The 24,914-nt window shown below is 42.9% G+C and overlaps 1 protein-coding gene across 1 annotated transcript in view; it reads right to left on the bottom strand.

Moving 5' to 3' along the window:
• The window catches only part of syne2b (spectrin repeat containing, nuclear envelope 2b), a 112,239-nt gene that overhangs the window by 82,102 nt on the left and 5,223 nt on the right, over nt 1-24,914 (bottom strand). The window contains exons 4-52 of the mRNA XM_058385887.1: nt 23,492-23,569; nt 23,318-23,410; nt 22,954-23,150; nt 22,218-22,417; nt 21,705-21,805; nt 20,539-20,628; nt 19,567-19,680; nt 19,112-19,249; nt 18,848-19,012; nt 18,561-18,673; nt 17,810-17,978; nt 16,777-16,873; nt 16,416-16,615; nt 16,164-16,328; nt 15,937-16,065; nt 15,724-15,825; nt 15,427-15,603; nt 15,178-15,336; nt 12,291-15,077; nt 11,972-12,097; nt 11,017-11,171; nt 10,678-10,756; nt 10,451-10,530; nt 10,125-10,248; nt 9,886-10,031; nt 9,367-9,517; nt 8,643-9,238; nt 8,390-8,545; nt 8,048-8,198; nt 7,174-7,332; nt 6,892-7,059; nt 6,688-6,789; nt 6,419-6,610; nt 5,997-6,207; nt 5,799-5,911; nt 5,472-5,677; nt 5,278-5,385; nt 4,581-4,860; nt 4,161-4,490; nt 3,755-4,075; nt 3,294-3,623; nt 2,875-3,213; nt 2,569-2,747; nt 2,070-2,385; nt 1,832-1,996; nt 1,058-1,402; nt 841-977; nt 607-748; nt 324-497 (exon numbers count right to left, since the gene is read on the bottom strand). Coding sequence (XP_058241870.1) covers nt 324-497; nt 607-748; nt 841-977; nt 1,058-1,402; nt 1,832-1,996; nt 2,070-2,385; nt 2,569-2,747; nt 2,875-3,213; nt 3,294-3,623; nt 3,755-4,075; nt 4,161-4,490; nt 4,581-4,860; nt 5,278-5,385; nt 5,472-5,677; nt 5,799-5,911; nt 5,997-6,207; nt 6,419-6,610; nt 6,688-6,789; nt 6,892-7,059; nt 7,174-7,332; nt 8,048-8,198; nt 8,390-8,545; nt 8,643-9,238; nt 9,367-9,517; nt 9,886-10,031; nt 10,125-10,248; nt 10,451-10,530; nt 10,678-10,756; nt 11,017-11,171; nt 11,972-12,097; nt 12,291-15,077; nt 15,178-15,336; nt 15,427-15,603; nt 15,724-15,825; nt 15,937-16,065; nt 16,164-16,328; nt 16,416-16,615; nt 16,777-16,873; nt 17,810-17,978; nt 18,561-18,673; nt 18,848-19,012; nt 19,112-19,249; nt 19,567-19,680; nt 20,539-20,628; nt 21,705-21,805; nt 22,218-22,417; nt 22,954-23,150; nt 23,318-23,410; nt 23,492-23,569 — 11,355 coding nt within the window. The remainder of the gene's footprint in view (nt 1-323; nt 498-606; nt 749-840; nt 978-1,057; nt 1,403-1,831; nt 1,997-2,069; nt 2,386-2,568; nt 2,748-2,874; nt 3,214-3,293; nt 3,624-3,754; nt 4,076-4,160; nt 4,491-4,580; nt 4,861-5,277; nt 5,386-5,471; nt 5,678-5,798; nt 5,912-5,996; nt 6,208-6,418; nt 6,611-6,687; nt 6,790-6,891; nt 7,060-7,173; nt 7,333-8,047; nt 8,199-8,389; nt 8,546-8,642; nt 9,239-9,366; nt 9,518-9,885; nt 10,032-10,124; nt 10,249-10,450; nt 10,531-10,677; nt 10,757-11,016; nt 11,172-11,971; nt 12,098-12,290; nt 15,078-15,177; nt 15,337-15,426; nt 15,604-15,723; nt 15,826-15,936; nt 16,066-16,163; nt 16,329-16,415; nt 16,616-16,776; nt 16,874-17,809; nt 17,979-18,560; nt 18,674-18,847; nt 19,013-19,111; nt 19,250-19,566; nt 19,681-20,538; nt 20,629-21,704; nt 21,806-22,217; nt 22,418-22,953; nt 23,151-23,317; nt 23,411-23,491; nt 23,570-24,914) is intronic.

Genomic DNA, 24,914 nt, shown 5'->3' with positions numbered 1-24,914 from the left:
ATGAAAGTGATTGGAACACCTGAATTGAAACTGGGTGTCCCAAAACTTTTGGAAATATGTTCTAATGACATATCTATATTCTGTGTGACATACTATACTACACTCTGTTATAGTGCATTGTGACCACAATATTCTCCTGAATAGATTTTGAAGTAGTTTATGAAACTATAATTACCAATAAGCATTCCAGAAATTCTGACATACTGTGCGTAATGTTATTAAGGTATTACGTGTGCTGTATAACACACTATAAATCCACTGATTTAAATATACCTGATTCATTGTAAGAGTTACCAAAAAATGAAGCAAACTGAAGTTTTCACCTGCAGCCTTTCCTGAAGCTGGTTAATGAGCGTGTCTGCATCCTTTAATGCGTTTGATGTGTCTCTCTCCAGTTTGTCGCTGAGTTCCTGACCCAGACAGTCCCTGAGCAGCTGCTTATGAGACACTGCCTCCTGCAGGTTCTTATGCAGCACTGCACCTTCCTCTATCATTGCCTGAGGAAAGATTATATGAAATGTGTAATTGTATATTGTGCAATTGTATAATTGGAAACATCACAGCACTGCAGTAGTGTGGTACTGTACACACAGGACGTGTACAAACCTGAATGGTGCATGCTGAGTCGGAGAAGGTTTTCGTGTCTGTTGTTTGGGTCCAGGAACGAAGGGCCTGCAGTGTATCTCTCATACCGTGCACTACGCTATCGGCACAGTCGTCCTGTCGCTCGGACAGCTTGGACTGCAGTCTGAAAACCAAGCAAAAGCAATTACACACGATTGTTTAATACTTTTAAGAAACTTAATGATGAAAAGATGACCGTGAAATGAATAATGATACCTGCAGTACTGCTGGGTCACTGTGTCTACTAGAGAAGTGACATTAGAAGGAAGAGCCTCATCAGGGGGAACCAGGCAAATACCCTGGCCCAGATCACGAACTTTGCCCTCTATTTCCACAAGCTCCTTTTCACAAGTCTAAGAAAAACCAATGAAGGTGAGACTGTTAGAAAAAAGGTTTATTGTAATATCGATAAATGCTAAGATATTTTGTGCACCTTCAGGATATTCCAGTTTTTCTCCAGTTGGCTAATATTCTTGCTTCCTTCAACAAACCCCAGACATTCCTGTGCTCTGAGATCATTCAGAATGGACTCAGCCTGTGCTCTAAAACTCTCTGCTCTTTCAGCTAGTTTCAATTCGATGTCAGCCAACCTAGTCTCACACACAACAAGCCTCTCCTTTATTTCCTTCTCAGAGGCGGCGCAAAGGTCACAGAGATGGCCGGTTTCTAAGGTCAGAGCATCGCGACCCCCTGGAGTGCACAAGTGGATCAGGGCGTCTTTAGCCGTGTCTAGCTCTCTCATCTCTCTCTCTTCCCTCTCCACTGTCCGAAGAAGAGCCTGAAAAGACAGAATCATGATGGGGACGACTACAACGACAACAGTTTAGTCTGGCAAAGTGTATAATTAAATAATAATAATAATAATAAATCCACTCTAAAAGACATGTTCATCGACAAATTGGTTGATGTTTACTGAAAAATGTGACAACAGCAAGACACACGACTACTAGCATCTCACGAGAAAATCAAAGCATAGCGCCAACAGAGAAATTAACACCAGAATCGCTAAACATATCACACATGTATTTTTCCTTTAATTAACTGTACCTATAACAGGGAGCTATACCTTATACTTTACTGTTTACATGATTTATATGAGGAGGATTAGAAACAGATACAAACAATGCTTTTGTTTACAAGCTTCAGTATATATACAGTATATTCAATATACTGTGTGTTTGATTTTCCCTACACTTATCATACAAACCTTTAAAGTGTTAATAGATCCCTGTAACCCATGGCGGTCACTGGGCAGAGGTCCAAAACCTTTGACTTGCTCTCTCAGCCAGTCCTGCGCGGCGCTGTGCTGCTCCACCAGCTGAACACAGTTTCGTTCTGTGCAAATGCCCTCCTCTAAGCTCTCACACAATTCCTGGACATACCAAAAAACCCAAATTGCTCTCAATGACACAGAAACTCCACGCTAGATGTTTCACGAAACTTACCATTAAGTCTTTGATTAACCCAGGGACACACTCCTCCATGGCCGCCCAAGATGGATCCGTCCAGCTCGGGTCCCGTGTGAGCTGGCTCATCTCTCGACCCAGGGCTCTGAGAGCGGACAGAGTAGGGCTCAGAGATCTCGCCTTGTCTAGAAGAGCCATAGCCTGCTCCACTGCATGCCTGCGGTCCCCTAATCCCGGCCAGGGGAAGTGGCGAGGCAGCGCTGCTATCTGCTGCTTCAGCTGCTCCACTCGTGACTGGGTCTGCTGTCTTTGGCACTGACATGAAACCAGACGCTCCACAACGCTCCTCAAGAGACTTAAGACGAGAAAAGTGTTTTTGTCAATAATAATGTCACTGTTAAAATTTGCTGTGCAAAAAAACAAAAAACAAAAGAGCATGCACTATATTTAATTTACATTTAATGTGTCAATCATAATTCCTTCCACAGGACGTTGACATGCACATATTTAATAATATGATCATTGTGTGCTTGCAGACCTGTGCAGCTCTTGAGCGTTCTGGAGAACTCCTTTCCATTCTTCTTCTAAGGACTTCAGGTTCTGCACAAGGGTGCGTCTCATATGCTCACTGAGATCTTCCCGAGCAAACAGACTCTCTGCTTTTCTTTTTAGTGTGGACATTTTGCAGTTTCCTTCAGGTCGAAGGCTCAGAACAGCCTGAGAGATATCAGAGATGTATTAACTGATATTACTCTGAGACACAGGTATTAAATCTGCTAATTATTCATTGAGTTTCATCTCTGAGCAGTTTAACTGAGACATATCCTGTGACCCAGTTACTCACTTGAGCTTTGTTGAGCCTTTCCTCTATCTGTTCTTGCGTTCCATGGGTGCTTCTGCCCAATGAAACCAAGTCTTGCTTTAACTCTTCAACCCAGGACTGAGTCATCTTCTCCTCAGATAGGAACATTTGAAGCTCCTTAGAGAGAGAATCCTGAAGCTCTGCCTGATTTTTGTGCTCTCTGGCCATTTCCATCAACATTCTCAGTTTCTCCTGGACATCCCGGAGTGTCTGCTGGATGGATTCCTTCCTGCTTTCATCTAGCTTTGTGCACAGATTCTCTCCTTTACTGTTCAGAGCTGCCATCTTCAAGTCTGCCTCTGGCTGCAAGTTCAGCACGGTCTGATGGTAACAATGAAAAATTTTGAGTAATACTATACATTTGGGTTCTCATTCTACTTCCTGTAATATCAATACATTACCTGTGATGTATCAAGTATCTCAAGGAGAGAAGCATCTTTGTCAAGTGATTCAAACCGCTCCTGCAGCTCTGTGACCCAGGTTCGGAAGACTTCTTCTTGGGAATTAAAATCCTCAAGCTCTTTATCAAGAGCGACCTGGATTTCCGTGTTGTTCCTCAGGATTTGCGCAAAATCTAGCACTTCTCTCCATTCTTGTTCTAAAACTCCCTGAGTCTCATGGATGGACTGCATAGTGTCTTCTTTAAGCCCTTCACGAGTACACACACGGTCGCCTGTATGCTTAAGGGCGGCGAGTTTTGAGTCACCCTCTGGACCATGGACCAGAACTGTCTGCAGTTTAGAAAAAGAAATATTTAGATATTTATCTTTCATTTCTATACACTTCTACATTTTTAAACACATAAATAATATACAAAAGTCAAAAGTATAGTATAGAAATAGAATGGAAACATTTTCTGTACCTGAACTTGGTTGATTATCTCCTCAGCTGGAGTGGCTTTATCCATGGACCTCAGGGTCATTTTCAGCTCTCTAATCCAAGCCTGTGTTCTTTCCAGCTGATCTTGGAAGTTCTTTAGCTCCTTGGAGAGAAAATCTTCACGCTCGATCTGGTTCTTCATCTCCCGTGCAGTCTGCAGAACCCTTGTCCACTCCTCCTCCAGCTCTCTTTGGCTTTGTTCAATGCTGTGTCTCTTCCTCTCATTATGAGCACATATGCTCTCTCCTTTTTTTCTGAGAGCTTTCAGTTTTGCATCGCCTTCATGTTTCAGACTCAGGACCTCCTGAACAAAATAAAATTAGAAATAAGAGTAGATATTTTGAACATCCAGACATATCGAACATCCTTGATCACCCCAATGAAAATACCTGCAGCTTGTCGTGTCTTTCCTGTATTGGAGTCTCTTCGTCCAGGAAGTCCAGCTTTCGCATTTGTTCATCCACCCATGACCGGGTATTCTTCTCCTCATCCTGGAGAGCTTCCAGTTCCTTCAGGAGAGTTTGCTGGAGCTTAGCCTGCACTTCAAGCTGCTGAGCCGAATCCAGAACTCTTTGCCATTCGTCATCTATATTCCTCAGGGTCCCGATCAGTTCCTGTCGTGCGCTTTCATCCAACTCTTCACGAGCACACAAGCTCTCGCCATCCACCTTTAAAACTGCTATCTTGGAGTCACCCTCGACACGTAGGTCTAAAACAGCCTAAACACCAGAACATAAAATTCTCTACATGTTATACTTGAGACTTCAAAGAGATTCTGGACCTCATATGTCAAACAATTGTGTTTATACCTGAGCCTTCAGGAGCCTTTCCTCCGTTGGACTGTCCTTGTCCAATGCTTCCAGACACTGCTTCAAGTTTTTCACCCATGTCCTGGTGTTTTCCTCATTAATATGGAATATTTCTACCTCCTTCTCCAAAGATTTATAGATTTCAGACTGAGTGTCCAGACGAACTCCAAGACTGTGGTACTGATCCACCAGTGACTCGCTGTCTTTGAGCACGGGGTCTCCTCTTAATCCTTTCAATCTTACAGAAGCTAGCAAGTCACTGAACGCCTCAATGCGTCCGCTAGACAGTAAAGAATTATAGAATAAGGGAACTGTAAAACCATCAATGTAATGTTTTTAATCAAACAGAAACATCTAGGGACATGCTAACAGGGATATCTAGGGAAATGCTAACAGGGATATCTAGGGACATGCTAACAGAAACATCTAGGGACATGCTAACAGGGATATCTAGGGACATGTTAACAGGAACATCTAGGGACATGCTAACAGGGATATCTAGGGACATGTTAACAGGAACATCTAGGGACATGCTAACAGGAACATCTAGGGACACGCTAACAGGAACATCTAGAGATATGTTAAGAGAAACATCTTGGGACATGCTAACAGGAACATCTAGGGACACGCTAACAGGAACATCTAGAGATATGTTAAGAGGAACATCTTGGGACATGCTAACAAAAAAAATAGTTACCTTTCTGTAAGAAAATCCTCATGGACTTGTCTCAACTTTTCCCGCTGCACCGGTAGCTTCTCTCTCTGCCGCAGCCAGTCTTGGAAATGGTCATGTTCCACTTGCAAGCTATTTTTTTATAGAAGAATGCACATAAGAGCCATTTCATTTCATGGAAATGATTGAACATCAGACAGTAATGGTAGGAACCTGACCTGTTGAGCTTGATGAGGATGTCCTCCAGCTGTTTGTGGCGTCCCTGGCAGTGAGCCTGCAGTGTGGTCAGCTCTCCTTCCTGCTCCTGCTGCCAGGCACAGAGTTCAGCCTGGGTTTCGGGAGGAATTTCCTCCTGACCTCTCTTCTCCAAAGCCTTTTTCACTTGGGCAAGTCGCTGATCCCCTTCTTCAGAAGCGAGAAAATCCTGCAAATGTCACAGTATCTTCAGGGACATGATATAACTGTTGAATTCTTGAATCTGAACAGATGAATTTTTTCAGCAGCAGTGACAGCAGTTCCAGCTGTAAGGTGAATGAATTGCTTACTTGTAGTCTCTGCATGGACGCCTCCACGTCCACTCTCGTCTCTGGGTTCTCGAAACACTCATTGACTCCAAGCTGTGTGTCCTGCAGCCAGTCCTCAAACATCTGGCACTCATCTGACAGGAAAAAACAGTAAAAAAAAAAAAAAAAAGGAAAAGGAAACACCCAGCACTCAAAATAAATGAATATAATAACGAGTACCTTTAATTGACTGGACAAGAACGCTTTTCTCTCCCTGTTCTTTCTTTTGACCGATGAACTCCCGAGTCACTGCGATTTTATTTTTGAGGCGCTTGCATTTATTGGACAGTTCCTCTAAGGCCTGCGGTGAAGTCACACTGGACATGAGTTCAACTTCCTTCATCAGAGAGTCAGCCTCTTCTTCTTGATCCAGCAACTGATCCGAAAGATCCTACAGAGGATTTCACAGCATGGTCAAAGTGTTAAGGCTTCTGAGTGGTTCAATCTCAATAAAATATGTAAATAAGATGATAAATAAGATGAAAAAAAGTGGAAGGGAAGGAGTGACACTTTCTCCATCTTTTGGAGAAACACTATATTTTTGGGCTGGAGATTCTGAAGATGGAGTTCATTGTGGGCTTTCCACTATGTGTAAAAAATACCTGTAGCTGCTCTCTGCTGTCTGCACAGAGCATTCTCACTGAGGAGTGTATTCTATGGATGGCTGTTTGACACGCCTCAGTCCTCTGTAGTAGGTGCGCTCGCACGCTCAGCAGCTCTCGGAAGACTTCAGTGCAGCTGTCGAAAAGCTCCTTCACCTGCTCCATCTTCTTCTTCAGAGCAGTCTCCATGACCTGAGGACACATTCGAGTTCTGAGAACTGACAGATAACGAAAAAAAGACATAGGATTTTTTTGTTAGGATGAATAACCTGTAGCTCCAGTGGAGCCTCTTTGCTCTGCAGCAGCTCCTGGATCTCCAGTGACTTCCTGCGAAACTGTTCGATGCTGTGTTCCTGTGTCTGGATTTCATCCTAACATAAGTGAAACATAAAATAATGTTGCAAATGAAGAGTAAAGCATTACTGGGACAAAAAAAATTCTCTTTTCGTACAATAAGGAGAAAATTTCCAAACCTTCATTTCGAAGACCTCTTTCTCGCTGCTGAACGGGTGAGACTCTGCAAAAAGACTCAGTTTAGCCGTAGCCCAAACCTCTAACTCTTCACCGAGCATCAGCTGCTTCTCCCACACCTCCAAACCCATGCGCAGGCTGTCCAGGTAGCTGTCTGTCTTCTCTGAGACCTTTGTAATTCACAAAATTTACAATGGATTCTTCAGCACTGCAATGTCTTTTACATGTCTAGATTTTTAATATTAAAAAGAGAGGATGAGAGACGTGTGTCAAAACCCCCTTACATCCAGCCAGGAGTCGACCAGAGCGTCAGCCTCGGCTTCAAATGGAGTTTCTGAGCAATCTGGGAGTTTCTTTAGCTGAGACTGCAGCTGCCTGCACACAGCCCTGAACTGCTCGATCTTAGGTCCGAGGCCATTCAGGTCCTCCTTTATCCCACACACCTGATATGAGCAAATAAGAATATTTTTAATTATTACTCCTATTTAAATGTTCATACTCCCAGTTATAATTCTGGACTAAATAATTAGTCCAGTTATAATTCTTAAACTAAAAACAAATATATATTAGAAATTAGTCCAATATAAGTGGCCATAATGACAGTTTTTTCTCACTTTTAGCGTTCTCTTTAACAGTGTCACATCAACAGTTAATACGACACTGGTCACACAAGCCATTAGCCATTCTTTTTTATTTAAGGTCTCTGTTTTCTGGCCTAAACATTTACTTTCCTGTAGCTGGACAATGCTCATAGATCTGCTCCATTTGTATATTTTGTTCACCAAGAACACAAGCCATAATTCTCTGATTGTCCTTAATAAAAAGTTTTGTGTCTCTAGTGACACTTTCCACAAATTTTCACATTCTTATTGGCTGCTTTGATTAAAATGCTACATACAGTATGTAAAAGCTGTGTCTGGATTACATTTATCCATAAAACTACACTACTTATGCCACTATACTACTCATAGTCCATAAATTGTTGTGTCCAGCCTTTTAAATAGCTATATTAATATGTTGTAGGGGGGGGAGGCAATTATATAACTTAGAGCTTTAAAAAATATATCAATATATCATTATATATTTCATTATATAAAGCTCAGCTTCTGTGTTGCGACTGTATTTAACAGTTTCTCTGCAGTGTGAATGCGGACCCACCCTGGCTATTAGGCGTTGGAGGTTGTCTTTACTCATGTAGGACGCCTGCTCGCTGATGGTTTGCTCTGCAGTCTGGAGGATGCTGCCAAGGCTAGCACGACAGCTCTGAAACTTCTTCAGCAGTTCCATCAGAGTGCTGCACTGCTCTTGCCTGTCACACACACATCAACATCAACAGTCAATCTTCAGCTTCACACTGCACAGCTCAGAAGCAACAAGTTTCTGAGACCAAAGTTGATTATTTTCCCAGTTCTACTGGCTATTGCTATTTAAACCACTGGTCATTTTTTTCTAAATTTTAAACAGAATTTACACTAGCTGTATTCATGTCATTTGTGTCACCTTTCAGAAACAGCTCTCTCTGTCTCCTCCCAAAAGATCTCCATCTCATCACGCTGCTCTATGTTTGGAGAAAGCTTCAAAGTCGTTTCTCTGATACTCTCATACTCTGGACGGAGAGAGTTCATCTGTGTCTCCAGATCTGACAAGGCACGAATCCTGCCGAAAAACACAAAAGACACACGCTTAGAATGATAAAAGCGTAATCTTCATAAACAGCTTACAGAGATTACACAAACATTCTATCAGTCCTGACCTGTGCTGCACAGCCGGCATGGTGGGCTCCTTCAGCCCCTGCTTCTCTGCCACCCCCTGCACCTTCCTCAGCTCCGCCAGCAGAGTCTTCTTCCTCATCCTGAGCCCTTTGCTCTGCTGCTCTTGCTGAAGTTCGTCCTGCCGGATAATGAGCTTGTCATCGACGTCCTCCACTTTCCGCACCAGGACGGCTACCATATCCAGACAGGTCACAGAGTTTCCCTCTTGGGTAACCGCCATCTGGGCTCCTCCAAGGAGCTGGTCCAGCTGTGGTGCTTTATCGCTTAGGCTTGCCGCTCCCTTCCTGATCAGACCTAGCTTGGTCCTGCTGTCTTGCAGTGCCGTCACATCAGCCGAGGGGACGCTCTGCACAAACAAGACATCCTGATCCAAAGTGTGCAGCGATACAAGGAAGCGGTCCAGGGCGCGAGCTGCCGCCTCGCTCTTGCGCACTTGCTGCCGGAGACGATCCAGGCTGGATCGGTGCTTCAGCACCAGCTGAGTGAGGGGAGAGCGGTCACGTAGGTCCAGGTGGCTCGGTTCTGAGTCAAACCGAGAGAGGCGGTCCATCTGCGTTTGGATACCCTCATCCAAGTCCTGTGAAGGACACAATTACACAATACTCTTAGTCCGCTAAATCCAGCAGCAATGTCCAATTATTCAATAAAACACCTGTGATTTTCGTAAATGTAAATATGCCCCTTAAGCGTCTTCTCTTTTCCTACCTTTACATCCTTCAGGATGTTTGCATTGATCAGCATGTATCCTTTAACATCTTTTGGCTCCTTGATGAACTTGTCGAGACGCTCGGAAATTTCTGCAATGTGGTGCTCAATGGAATCCATGAGCTCCAGAGCCGAACCAAGAGAATCCACCCTGAGATAGAAACAAAGCACAGATAGTTCACACACACACACACACACACACACACACAGACACACACACAGACAAATATTGCACATGATGCATGCTACAAAACACTGTGCTGGATGCATAACCTGTGATTCTAAGACTGAAATAATTTTGAAACTTAATTATGACTGCTTCACACACGCTCTTTAAAAAGCGGATGGTACAAATAACCACCAAAATCTTTGGGTCAGAAAGAGGCTTGATCCTTTAGCTAGCTCTGAGAGAAGTATATATTATACTAGGTCTCAACAACCAACTCAAAAGAAGACAGGCATAGAGTCTAAAAGGAATGACTTGATGTTGGTGGTTAAATCTGTATTTTTTGTGTGCACCTCCTCTGTAGCTGCGCTCTCTGCTCCCTCCACTTGACCATGAGCTCGGCTAGGTCCTGCTCCACTGCTCTCTCATTGACCTGAGAACACTGGGAGCACTGCACCTCGTACTCTGACCATAAAGATTCCGTCTCATCCTGCAAAGCCTGAAAGATCAAAACACACATGGAGAGGTGATGCGTTTGAAATCCGGGACCCTGGCTCGCCACTTGAAGATTCCTGGTGAATGCCGGCACTACCTTCAGCTCTCTGAGTCTCTTTTGTAGGTCTGTGGCCGTGGCCGACCCGGAGGGGCGATCTCCAAGCATGTTCTGCTCGTTCCTATTCAGCTGAGCTTGCAGGGCAAACCTGGAGCTTCGGTACCTGTAAAAAGTAGAAATATATAAACAATCATTTTTACACATTGTCTACACAGATAGGCAGACCCATTCAGCAATACACAACATACACAATCCATCAGTAACAATCTAATTTAACTGATTTGTCAATTAATAATCAAATGACACCAAGAAAAGCTGATCTACTTCAAAAATAAAAAAACATCAAGGGCTTCGTTTAGACCTACCTGTCCTCCTCTGTGCTAATCTGCTTTAGTATCTCTTTCTTCTCCACTGTTTTTGGCCTTTGAGCTATGACTGGAGAGGTCTACAATGCAAACATGTCTATGTTAAGTATGGGATACACATTCAATAGCAGTGTAGTGTCACATGAAGCTAGCAAACAACATAAATGCTACTCAGAAAAACACTGCCTAGCACATCATAAAGCTAAGAAGCATCTTTTCACACATACCTGAGCAGTGATTTCCACAGGTTTCTCTGGAAGAGCAGTTTTCTGTGGAGATGTCTCTTTTGTCTGCTCTACAAGCACACTAACCAATAACAGAAGATAACTCAATGTCAATAAAGCAACAGGCAAACTGAACAATGTCACAGTGGATGCATTCAGCCTTGCAATTTTCAATTTAATAAAAATCAAATCTGAATTGCCAATATGAAAGAGAGAAAAAAAAAAAAAAAAATATATATATATATATATATATATATATATATATATATATATTTATATATATATATATATATATATATATTCTGCTTTTGTACATGCTAATTGTGTATTTCCTTTTCTTACCCACAGTCTGTTGACTGGAGTGCTGACTCACGTTCCTGGAGCTGAGCCTGTGCCAGTCTGTTGGCATCTTCAGGACTCAATATCTCACACAGCTGCTTCAGGGCCTCCAGCTGCTGTTCAGACGGAACTAGACTGCTCTCAGTAGAAAAGCAGGCCTGGAGGTGTGGTGGCACAAACGAAGAACTTCAACAACAACCACATCATCTGAGGAAGAACTTCTTCAGCATAGTTTGAGGTGTTACAAGAAGAATAACAATTATATTCTGAAGAGCAGTGTGTCTCCAGTGTATGTAGTGGAACATAACAATTTGAGATGTTATTAGAGACAGGTCAATGGAAGGCAGAGGTAACAGTAACTCTGCTTTGTTATGGCACACCACAGTTGAGTATTTTCCTATATTTAAGGCCAATTAGCATCAATAGGTGGACATTGTGGACAACTATAAGTATCTGGGTATCCACACAGACAACAAGCTGGACTGGACCAAAAACACAGACACACCGTATTAGAAAAGCCAGAGTCACTTGTACTTCCTCAGGGGACTCAGGTCCTTTAATATCTGCAGGACCATGCTGCAGATGTTCTACCACTCAGTGGTATCCAGAGTCGTCATCTACGCTGTCGTCACACCCAGAAGTATTTTATTATTTTGAATTCCCAGAAACAGGTTACCCATTTAGTTTGAGTAAAAGATTTCTAGTTGTGGCTCTTGTTTGTTAAAATGCACTGTTCCAATTGCTTTGAAACATGTTTGGAGTGCAAACAATTCATTTACACACCAGGCAACTTAAAACTTTACATTCTAAAGGCTAATAAAAGTACCATAAAGCACAACCTAATTTTGGTGTTAAATGAACAAACTCAATATCACAGTAAATTCTATTTTTCACACCATTATATTTTATAGATGTGAAGCTATTCTGCATACAGAAGCCAAACACACACACACTGTACCTCCCACTGAGTTCTGACAGACTGAGTAAAGAGCTCCATTTCTCTGAGCTGAGATGGGGTGCAGAAAGCCTCCATTCCTTGTACAGCCCTCAGGAATTCCTTCAGGAGCTCAAGATCCAGAGATTTCTGCAAAACATTTAGACACATGACACACAAGATCTGGATCAAGAAGGATACATCACATATACACGTGGGCATGCAATGCTATTGTGACTGCAAGTGTTATTATTCTGACATTGGAATAAGCTTGATGTGTCTCAAACCTAATCAACCTCTTTCACATTTTATTTAATTATAATCTGTAAATTTTGAAAAGCACCTGCTCCTGAGTTATTCTCTTGCCCTTGAAAGTCTCTAGAACATGCTCTTGAAGACAATGCTTGGCATCCTCAAGCTTGTTCTTTGCAAGTGCCTCTGCTTTTGTGTAGGCTTCTAAATAGACCTGTGGAGGAGCCTCGGCCTGGGCTGTAGGTCTGACCAGAGCAGCCGTGTGCTGTTGGGGTTGCTCCTGCTCTGGGGACTGTGGCTTTTGTAAAACTTGGAGCTGAGGCTGTGATTGCATTGTTTGGCTCTGAGTTTGAACTTGAAATGGAGGCTCAGTCCTGTATTGTGGCCATTGTTTCTGCTGAGTTGGGGGCTGCTGTGGAGCAGGACCTTGTGGTCTTACAGAACTCAGGCCTGGAGGTTTGACCTGAGCAACTGACTGATGTTGGGGTCGCTCCTGATTTGGCGACTGTGGCTTTTGCAAAACATGGAGCTGAGGCTGTGACTGCAAAGTTTGGCTCTGAATCTGGAATTGAAATGAAACCTCAGGCCTGTTTTGTGGCCACTGCTGCTGTTGACTTTGGGGAGCAGGACCTTGAGGTCTTACTGGGGCTTGGGATGGTGGTTGGACCCAAGATGTGTGGGCCACTGGTTGAGGAACCATTTTCAGAAACTTAAATTGAGATTGTGGCTCTGGTTGCATAGTCCATTCCTGAGGAGGGCTCTGTGGTTTCTGAGTGACCTGTGGGTATTCAGACATTTGAAGCCTTGGGTAATTGTGGCTGACCATGTTAGACTGCCTGACAGGTTGCCAGTGCTGTGATGAAACAAATGACTGAACTGGGCTTTGAGGGCTTACTTGTGAATAAGGCTGCACTGTGGGTTCAAACTGGAATTGGCCCCACTGTTGACTCTGTGGCTGAGGACTGGGGTAACCTTGAGACTGAGTATAAGGAAGCACATGACCTGAGCCCTGGACACTGGGGTAAGTCTGTGTCATCAGACCTCCTCTTAATGGCACCCATTGCTGAGGCTGTGCTTGAGTTTGTGCTTGACTTTGTGACTGTGAATGGGCCTGAAATTGCACCTGGGGTGGCATGTGTGATGGCATGAAACCCTGGCGGGGGACCTCATTATAACTCTGTGTCATAATGTCAGGCATGATGGGTCTCCACTGAGGTTGCTGGAGGTGGGGTTGTGGTCTTAGCTGAATGTTGTCATAAGTTTGACCCATACCCATAATTTGAGGTGGGGACTGAGGTGGTTTATAAAATTCTGGTTGACTCTGTGGCATACTGATTATGCGTGGTTGTATAGGAGCAGTACTTTTGGGCTTGGCTGGTATAACACTAACACTATGAGATTGATTGTCAGATATTACTTGCTGGGGTGGAGACCGGGCAGCAACTGGGTGTGGCTGCCTTTGGGTCATTATTTGAGGTTGAATTGGTGTTGGGGAATGTATCGTTGTTTGACTTTCTTTCCCTATGGCTGGCAGATATTGGTAAGTTTCAGACATAACTGGAAATTGAGTCTGAGCCATGACTGGTCGTTGCATTTGAGTCATGCCTGGTGGTTGCGTCTCAGATGTTTTTTTCAGTGGCTGAGTAAATGTGTGGGGTGTGAATGGTTGTGGATGTTGTTGGATAGTCAAAGCCTGAGAAGTAACAGGCACAATAGCTGGTACTTGTTCTTTTGCTAGCATATGGGAGACAGGGAGTTTTTGGTGGACTTGACCCAATTTAGCTTGTGTTACAGGCTGCTGTTGGTGGACTTGACCCACTTTGGCTTGTGTCACTTGCATCACAGATTGTTGTTGCTGTACTTGAGACACTTGGAATTTTGTCTGTATAACACTTTTGGGTTCAGACTGAATTGAGTCTGTTGCAGATACTGTATGTTGAGATGCGACACTGGCAACAACAGTCATAGGCTGCTGGCGCTGGGCTTGAGTCATTTTGGCTTGCAGCACAGACTGTTGTTGCTGGGCTTGGGTCACTTTGGCTTGTGTCTGTGTAACCTTCTTGCCTTGAACTTGGTTTGCGTCTGTTGTAGGAACTTGAGCCTGAGAAGCAACACTGGTCGTAACAATGGCAGGCTGCTGTTGGTGGATCCAAGTCACTTTCACTTGTGCCTGGACTGGGTCTGCTGTAGATTCTGAAGCTTGAGACACAGCAGTGGCAATAGCCTGGGGCTGTGGTCGTACTTCTGAACTTTGTTTACCCTCTGCTTGGGCCTTCTGATGTAGCCAAGGTCTGTTCTCAGCACATTTCTGAGACTTTTTCACCTTTACCGACTGTTGGAATACGGTTTGCTGTTGGCTTGCACCTTGTTTCTGTATTTGCACCTGCTGCTGCTGACCCAGCGTTTGCTGCTGAGAGTCCAATTGCTTCTGCGGTTGTGTTGGTTCCTGTTGCACAGTCAGAGGTGCTTGCTCCATTTGCTCTTGTATTTGTTTCGTATCCAGGTTATGTGACTGAGATTCCATTGTTTCTTTGGTATCACCTTTTAATTGTCTCTTTGGTTCCCCCAAGGCTACAACATCTACCAGATTACCCTGTGCCTTGACATCAGACAGAACCTGTTGCTGTGCATAGACTTCAGATTTACTGTGAAGTGGAACTGATGCCACTGATTCTTTCCTTAACTGTGATTTTGTTACTTCTTGCATTTGACTCTTCCCTTCTTGGTATTCCTGCACAACAATCATAGGCACTGGCTGAGGCTTTGTTTCAGGTTTTGTAACCACTTGTTCTTGCACGAAGACCTTTTGAGGAGGCTGATGTCCTGTAGGGCTTCGATCTCTGCGAATGCCCAAGGAGCTGAGCATCCCAACGGCTTCCTACAGATAAACATACATGAACAATGATATATTTCATCTGGTATAATCAGCTTAGAAGTTCAAATTACTTATCAGAAAATAACAAAAAGTGCCAAAAGACCTGTGATTGTGCGACAGTGGCACGAACTCTGTCCTGCATGGTAGAGGCAATGAGGTACTGAAGAGGTGAGTTCTTCTGACGTGACATCACCATCTCCTGCAGATCCTGCTCCTCCATCACCACCTGGCCTTCTAGCTGCAGACCTCTAGAAATCAGGGACTACAGTAGAGGAACAGAAGAGATATATAGTTTATTTATTCAGTTCATTCATTCAGAAAACAAAAAAAACCCAGCATGAAATAAAAGTACCCGGGTCCTTGAGTCTTGCTCTCTTTGCTGTCGGTGGGATTTGTCCTTTAGGAGCTCATAAAATTCTCTGACTTCAGCCTCCCAGTGTATAAGTTCGGCCAGACGACCATCCAGGCTTGACACGGTTTGTTGCAACTCTTCACACACTTGTATGGCCTCACTGAGTGTCCGCAGCACCTGGTCATGTACATTTGAATGCAAACATGCTCAAAAACAAGAATGTTTGTAAAAATAAATAAAAAAACAAGACTTCAAAAGAGTTTTGTTGTTTTTCGAAAGACGCCATGTTGTAATCACCTCTGGAATGGCCTGCTTGATCTTGCTTAGGGTTTCAGCTGAGCACTCAAGTGACGGAGAGAGAGAGTCCAGATCGATATCCTGTACTTTCTTCATCATGAACTAAGCATGAGAAACAGAGTTTTTAATCATTATTTCAAAAACAAATGACAAACGCTGAGTGACTACAATTCTATAATTATTGTATGGGCAATAAAAGATGATTAACTGTACCTGCAGTCTCTTCCTGTATGTTTGAAGCGATCCTGAAAGCACCTCCACCGGTTCCTTCAGAAGTTGCGTGGCCTCTCTAATCAAACCTTGGAGAGTCTGAGCAGTTACACTCTGTTCTTCAACAAGTTCCTAGGACAGGGGGAAGGATATTAAATATCTTCATAAACATCATTATTGCTTTTAAATAGACTGGCTAAGTTACATGTAATGTTTGAATAGTGGCTCACAAACTGGGTTCTTCTGACAAAATCAGCCCACATCAGGTTAATCCTGCAGAGATTGTCAGAAACCGATCGGCTGGTCTGTGGATCCGTGACATCCATCAGGTAGTTTCCAACTTCGTTCAGACGCTCCCTACAAGAGCTCCACTCGGACATCATCTCTATCGTCACCTACACTCACATAAAGAAAAATTCTACCTAAAACATGGTAGTTTTTTTTTTACACACGTAAAAATAGAGCTAGCTGTAGATGCGTACTTCAGCTCGCTGCCCGTGTCTGTTTGTCTGAGTTCCCTGCTCCAGCCAGGCGTGTAATGAGGTGTAGGTGTCACAGTAGGAGTCCCAAGCTGTTAGCGTGCGTGATATAGTGCCTTTTACCATCCTCACCTCCTCAAGTATTGCTGTAGTCTCTGCCTCCATATCCTTCATCTGATTACTTACACGGTTTGAGTCACCTGCTGTGAAAAAGGAGAGAGAAGCAATTATCACACACTTGCCCATTTAATGGTTTAATCCTGTAATTCAATATCAATTACACATCAAAACTGTTTTCATCTTGAATCATTCAGGCTTTTATATTGTGGTCTTTATGTTATTTGGCCAGAAAACACACACTCACCCAGAGCAGACTTGCTGGTGTATTTGTTAGCAATGTGTCTGAGCTTGCATACAGTTCTATCCAGCATAGAGGGAAGTCCCTGCTTGTTGACAACCTCCTACAAAGTCCAAACACAATCTTTCTTTCCCTTCACATCTAAGCACATGTTAATTTGCGATTTGAGACTTAATTACATTTCTAGACACTACACTATATTGTCAAACGTTTTGGGACATCCATTCAAATCACTGAATTTGGGTGTTGTTTTTCAGGGGTTGAGCTTGGCCCCTTAGTTCCAGTGAAAGGAACTCTTAATGCTTCAGCTTCATACCAAGACATTTTGGACAATTTCATGCTCCCAGGTTTGTGGGAACAGTTTGGGGATGACTCCTTCCTGTTCCAACATGACTGCACACCAGTGGACAAAGCAAGGTCCATAAAGGCATGGATGAGAGGGTTTGGTGTGGAGGAACTTGACTGGCCTGCACAGAGTCCTGACCTCAACCCAATAGAACTCCTTTGGTATGAATTAGAGCAAAGAATGCAAACCAGACCAAAACTGAGACATCTACCTTTACATGCACATGAATGTAATATGGAGTTGTCCTTCCCTTTGCAGCTATAACAGCTTCAACTCTTCTGGGAAGGCTTTCCATAAGGTTTAGGAGTGTGTTTATGGGAATTTTTGACCATTCCCCTAGAAGCGCATTTGTGAGGTCAGGCACTGATGTTGGACGAGAAGGTCTGGCCCACAGTCTCCGCTCTAATTCATCCCAAAGCTGTTCTATCTATGGTTCTCGCTCATCCTTGTCTTTATGGAGCTTGCTTTGGTCACTGGTGTGCAGTCATGTTGGAACAGGAAGGGGTCATCCCCAAACTGTTCCCACAAAGTTGGGTGCATGAAATTGTCCAAAATGTCTTAGTATGCTGAAGCATTAAGAGTTCCTTTCACTGGAACTAAGGGGCCGAGCCCAACCCCTAAATTCAGAGATTTGGTGGGGGTGTCCCAAAACTTCTGGTAATATAGTGTATAATCTTTCATATTTCCACTTACATTCCAGTCCTTCAGAAGGATCCGCACAGCCTCCTGGGAAATGTATCCTCTTTTCCAAGTGCGTAGCTTGAAGTTAAGCTGAGCCAGCAGATCTAGCGCTGTGTGTCTGAGCTCCTGGTATTCCAGTCTAATACCATGATATTTAGCACTGACTCGCACAGTAGTGAACCTAATACACATGTACAAACACACACCAATAGGATTCAAACATTAGTGCTGACAAAACGTAAGAAATTAACCAAATATAAACAATTATTTCAGAAGTATCAATCTATTAACATGCATTGTTGTATATTATTAACTTTTGAAGTTAATAAGGCAAAACATTCACAGGTTTTCTATGTTACAGCTTTACCATCTGTCTCTACTTCCTAAGATCACTTCACACATAAAACCTTATAATTTCAACAACTACACCGTTCTTTTTTAAAGCTATGTTTATGTGGAGGGTCTGTCCTACAAGTTTCTGTGGAAAACTAAGATATTGCAGTACAACGTGTGTTAATATAAACCTGCGATTTGCAGCTGCACTTCTGCCAGAGTTGCTGTTATAGGAAGTTGCTGTCATAATCAACTCCTTCTGACCAATCAAAATCCAGAATTCAATAACACCGCAGTACAACTGCAGTAGCCTGATCTCAGGTCCTGCTAAAACAATCTGGTTGATGTAATCTAATGCTGGAAATATTAAAACCATGCTTTGTTTGTCAACTGTTTGCTTGCATCATTGTTCAGATTTTGATTCACCGACCTTCTCTTTATCTCCTCCAGTTTGTCTGAAGGAACCACCATTTCTCCGTACTCATCCTTATTCTGGAATATCTGGAACGTCTTCATGTGACGAGGCATCTCCTCTAGACATGACTGAACACAAATCTCTCATTATTCTTCAGAACTGTTTGACAAAACTTGGTATGTAACTCTATAGACTCTAACTCTGTATTCATTTAATAAATCAACTAACTACAGACTAACCTCATCTGAATATAAACATCTATAAATATCTAGTAACTAGTACTTCTCTGTGATGTACAGTACCTTAAACAGTTCGTGTTTCTCTCGGGCCTCCTGAGCAGCTCTGGCATGGTCTTGACGATTATCATCACCATCTGCCAAGGCCTCCTCAGCCCTCAGTAACCAGCGGCCCACCATGTCCAGAGGAGAGGGCATACTCAGGTCTAGCTCCGTCTTATACTCACGCAGCTACAACCAACAAGCAAAGTTCACTTTAATCATTCAAACACTAAATATACTAATGCACCTAAAAGCATGGATCTTTACAATGATGCTGTGACCTCTGACCTTTTCAGCCAGGGAATCCCAGGCAAGTCGGAGAGCTCGCTGCTCCTCACTCAGCTTCATCGTCCTCTTCATGGCGGTCAGTAATGGCATCACGGGTCGCCGCTGTTCATTAAAGGACACCACAAAAGTCTGGAACACCTGAAACAAGAAATGTTAGCGTTTTTATTTGTGATATACAATATATATAATAAAATAAAAGTAAATAATGGATAATAAAATGGATAATAAAAATAATCTAAAATTTATATTAAAGCAGTGATATATTTGTAACATAATTTTTCAAATAAATAAATAAAGACAGAAATATTTGTATACAAAATAACACTTTTGCTACCTACTTTAAGACCTAATTTAAAATATTAGCTTTATTATATTGTTGAAATATTGTCAAAAATTTCAGGTGAAACATCATGAAACATTTGAATAGGTATAAATTGATTGTGATTGGTTCTTACGTGGTATCTCTCAGCGTAGCTCTCTCCCTCTGTGGACTCCCATCCCTCCAGCAGCTCCTGATAGGCCTGCTCCAGCCAACATGTCACCTCCTGGACTTTCTGAGTAGCCGAGGTCTAAAAACATTTTTAAAAGAATATAAATAAATTCAAACTAAAAACTAAGAATGTTAAAAATATAAATACACCAATCAGGCATAACACTGTGAGCACTGAGAGGTGATGTGAATAAGACTGAGTATCTCCTCAACATTTTGTCCTCAAAGTTGATGTTAGAAGCAGGAAAAATGGACAAGCGTAAGGATTTCAGCTTTGAGTTTGATGAAGGGTCAAATTATGATGGCGGATAGACGACTGGATCAGAGCATCTCCAAAACTGCAGCTCTTGTGGGGTGTTCCTGGTCTGCAGTGGTCAGTATCTATCAAAAGTGGTCCAAGGAAGGAACAGTGGTGAACCGGCGACAGGGTCATGGGCGGTCAAGGCTTGTGTTTAATAAAAATTAAACACCAATGAAACGTGTTGCTCAACCACAGCAGTATGGTTTTGTATAAGTTTTTATATAATTTGAGGAAAGTCAAGCAGACTGAACATAAGTGCTGTTTTAAGTTCTCTGGCACTCGTTCACTCAGTCTTTGCCAAGGTTTAATGGAAGGAATGAACGGCGTGATATAGAGGTCACCTCTTTTCATCAAGCCCCACACCACAACACACATTCTAAAAGGCAAAACAGAAATAAACAGCCGCTGCTGTGATCCATAATCCTGACACTGACAGTCCGGTAAGCCTGTTACTACTGTGAGAAGCTAATGAAGATGTCGGTCTCTTCTTATAGAATAATAAACCGAGTATCACTAGTTGAATAAATAAAATTACGAACAGCTTTTATACCATAGTGCTGCTGAACGCTTGCCTGAATGAAACTGTGTATATATCGGCAAAAGATAAAAGACAAACATAGGCCGGTGTGAACGTACCTGTCGGATTGGAGAGGCTGCAACAGCAGGAGTGAAGTTACAGGGCAGATTGACCGGAGAGAGACACGCAGTAGGAGTGAGATACTGAACCTGTGGTAGACAGAAAGCTTCATTAAACCTTAAAGCAGCATTTTGGCCAAAAAAAAGCATTTATACAATTTCTTACAATACTTTACTCCAAATGTAGGCTAGATTTATCCATGACATGATGACTGAGCCTGCCTCAAATATGAAACTAAATACACTACATTGCCAAAAGTTTTGGGACACCTCTCCAAATCATGGAATTCAGGTGTTGTTTTTCAGGGGTTGGGCTCGGCCCCTTAGTTCCAGTGAAAGGAACTCTTAATGCTTCAGCCCAAGACATTTTGGACAATTTCATGCTTTGTGGGAAAAGTTTGGGGATGACCCCTTCCTGTTCAAACATGACTGCAGACCAGTGCACAAAGCAAGGTCCATAAAGACATGGATGAGCGAGTTTAGTGTGGATGAACTTGACTGGCCTGCACAGAGTCCTGACCTCAACCCCACAGAACATCTTTGGGATGAATTAGAGTGGAGACTGTGGGCCAGGCCTTCTCATCCAACATCAGTGCCTGACCTCACAAATGCGCTTCTATAGGAATGGTCAAAAATTCCCATAAACACACTCCTAAACCTTGTGGAAAGCCTTCCCAGAAGAGTTGAAGCAGTTATAGCTGCAAAGGGCGGGACAACTCCATATTACATTCATGTGCATGTAAAGGTAGACGTCCCAGTTTTGGTTTGGCTCGCCGTCTTCGTTCCAATTAATCCCAAAGGTGTTCTGTTGGGTTGAAGTCAGGACACATCCATGTCTTTATGGACCTTGCTTTGTGCACTGGTGTGCAGTCATGTCGGAACAGGAAGGGGTCCCACAAAGTTCGCACAACACCTGAATTCAAATATTTGGAGGGGTGTTCCAAAACTTTTGGCAATATAGTGTGTATAAATAATCTGGGATTACTGTATCCATCCAAATCAGTTCCTCTACAGAATTCTGCCTTCAAATCTTAGGCCACGCCCCTTTACCCAAGTCTGAGAATAATGTGGCAAACCTCTGTACGTTCTGTGTGGCGTTAGAGCAAGTGCACACAGAAAATTTTCAAGTATCCTTAAATTAAAATCAGAGCCCATAACCACTGTACCTGCATGTCCTCCTCGGAAGCTGGTGTGTCTTTGGTGTACTGTAGAAACTGAGCCACATACGTCATTATGGACTTCTCATCTGGGTCTCTCACGTCAACATCTAAAACACACACAAAACAGGATATACTGTATATTTAGTATCTGACACATTTTAATTTGTATATAAGGAAGGACTTTTGATTTGGAAAAGGACAAACAGGTTCATGAAACACAGGTAAATGGTTTGTGTCGGCACAACGAAAATAAAACAATCAAATAGATGTAAAGCATCACTCAGAAAAGAACCTTACACTCATTACTACAATCCCCAACAACTGGCCCAGATTAAATAATAGATTATTTAGATTAATCAGATATCTGCAATGCAATGATCCATAGACTAGACTTCTAACAACAATTTACAACAATTTTCATTTTTAACATTACATTCACTAGGTGTGTAATAATACACAAAAATGAAATACCACTGTAGGGTAAAAAAGGAGGGCTCTGTAACACACACACACACACACCTGCTGCATCCAGTAATCGGGGTATATGTAACTCTCTCTCAGCGATATGGAACGCCTCTTCCAGGTTCTGTCTGTTGCTTCGGGTTCTGGCTTTGGATAAGCTCACCACGTCCGGTCTCAGAGCACAGAGGATGGCCAGGAACACCACGCCACTCCTCCAACTCCCCTTAAAGTCCTTCACGTTCAGAGTACAGCCGGCCCTGAGAGAGAGAGAGAGAGAGAGAGAGAGACAGACAGACAGACAGACCAAAAAGACAGACCCAAAAACAGCAGATGAGTGAATATCATGAGAGAATGATTCACCTGGAATTGTTTTCTGAATTTAAATATATTGTATATAATGGAGTGCCTGCTCCAGCTGAGATCACATTATCGTAAAGCAATGCTAATAATAATAATAAAAAGGACGCACTAGATAAGTACATCTTTTACATACTAGCACTAATTACAGACTTTTCTGCACTTGTGGGTGTGTCCAATACACAATACACACATATAAACTCTTTTGATTCAAGGATTTTTGCAATTACATTTTTAAATGGAGGTGTGGCCCAGTGTGATTATTTTACTATAAGCGAATCCTGACGTGTTCCTCCACCTTTAAAATCTTTTATTCATTAATACCAAAAGAATACCTTTAACTTGTTTTATAGTGTTACAGTTAATATTAAGGAGCGTTTGCAAGACATGTTAGCTCCTGTTCTCCAAATGTTTTCCAAATTGTTTTGTCTCTCACTTGTGGCACTGCTCTCTGACCCAGAGCAGCAGGGCTTTTTTAGCTGAGATCCTGAAGCGTGTGTGTAGCGGTGACCCGCGCGGTGGCACTGGACTGCTGCGTGCACTGCTGTTTGTTGAGCGCGTGTCCAGACTGGCCAACGACTCCAGGGAAGACTGGCGAGAACTGAAGGACAGTGTGCTCGCCAACTCCTCTATCTGGATGAGGACGAAGAAAGAAATGTGAAATCATGACTAAAACAAGTTAATTTATTTGAGTCCCGCAAAGAATTTGTAACATTTGTTAGCTCGTTTTGTAATGTTATTGACAGTAAATAAATCCCTCTTAGCCAAGGATGAGCTTCTACATTAAACATTAAACTCACATGGAAGTGCATGATGATGGTCCAGATCAGCCCTAGGATGATGGAGGGTTTGCCGTCCATGATGTCAGGCACATTGATGTTAACCAGTTTGATCTACAAGGACGAAAGAGCAAGACTAACACATTTCTTTCTCTCTAAGGTAATACAGATAGCAAGTGAGCGTTAAAGGCTTACTGATTTCCCCCTCAGGAAGGCCAGGGCTTTCTCGATGTTCGTCCTGTGCTGGAACACACCTCTGCCTTTCTCTCGACTCTGAAAGCAGAAAGGACAGGTCAGCTTAGACAAACAGAAAAGGAAAGTTTGCTGTTTAGCGTCATACACCTGATACTTTCACTCCTACTGGTCAGAAGCTATCTTTTCTCCACACAGACACACCATAGGGCATTATACAGCTCTTAAGTAAAAAGCTTAATCCTTGTCTTCTTCAAATATCGAATGGAAACATGCAAGGATTCATGACAACAGGGCAAGGATTACGAGCTTATATAACAATGGACATGATGTGATACAATGGGATTCGTCATTATACCAATAATGCTATTTTAAATGTTTAGCTTGTTTACACTGTGTCTGTGTAAAACTGTGCTTTTGTAAACCTGAACCTCTGTTGGAGGGAATGACAAGGCCACGCCCCCTTTTACTTCTATATAAAGTTATTGAACAGCACATTGCCGAACACCTATACACCGATCAGACATAACATCCTGAGCAGTGAGAGGTGAAGTGAATAAGACTGATGATCTCCTCATCATGGCACCTGTTAGTGGGTGGGATATATTAGGCAGCAAGTCAACATTTAGTCCTCAAAGTTGATGTTAGAAGCAGGAAAAATGGACAAGCGTAAGGATTTCAGCTTTGAGTTTGACAAAGGGACGAATTGTGATGGCAGATAGACCACTGGATCAGAGCATCTCCAAAACTGCAGCCCTTGTGGGGTGTTCCTGGTCTGCACTGGTCAGTATCCATCACAAGTGGTCCAAGGAAGGAACAGTGGTGAACCGGCGACAGGGTCATGGGCGGTCAAGGCTCATTGATGCACGTGGGGAGTGAAGGCTGGCCCTTGTGTTCCGATACAACAGACGAGCTACTGTTGCTCAAATTGCTGAAGAAGTTAAACGTACGTGTGTCACTCTCCTGGAGAACACATGGCACCAGGATGCACTATAGGAAGAAGGCGAGCCGGTGGAGGCAGTGTCCTGCTCTGGTCAATGTTCTGCTAGGAAACCTTGGGTTCTGCCATCCATGTGGATGTTACTTTGACACGTATCACCTACCTAAGCGTTGTTGCAGACCATCTACACCCTTTCATGGAAACAATATTCCCTGATGGCTGTGGCCTCTTTCAGCAGGATAATGCACGGTGCCACAAAACAAAAATGGTTCAGGAATGGTTTGAGGTGTTGAGGTGTTTGAGGTGTTGACCTGACCTCCAAATTCCCCAGATCTCAGTCCAATCCAGCATCTGTGGGATGTGCTGGACAAACAAGTCCCGTCCATGGAGGCCCCAATTCACAAATTACAGTACTTAAAGGTTTTGCTGCTAACATCTTAGTACCAGATCCCACAGCACACCTTCAGGGATCTAGTGGAGTCCATG

The sequence above is a fragment of the Hemibagrus wyckioides genome, linkage group LG03 (genome assembly GCF_019097595.1).
Source record: "Hemibagrus wyckioides isolate EC202008001 linkage group LG03, SWU_Hwy_1.0, whole genome shotgun sequence".
Classification (NCBI taxonomy): Eukaryota; Metazoa; Chordata; class Actinopteri; order Siluriformes; family Bagridae; genus Hemibagrus; species Hemibagrus wyckioides.
This window is presented reverse-complemented; position numbering and strand designations above follow the sequence as displayed.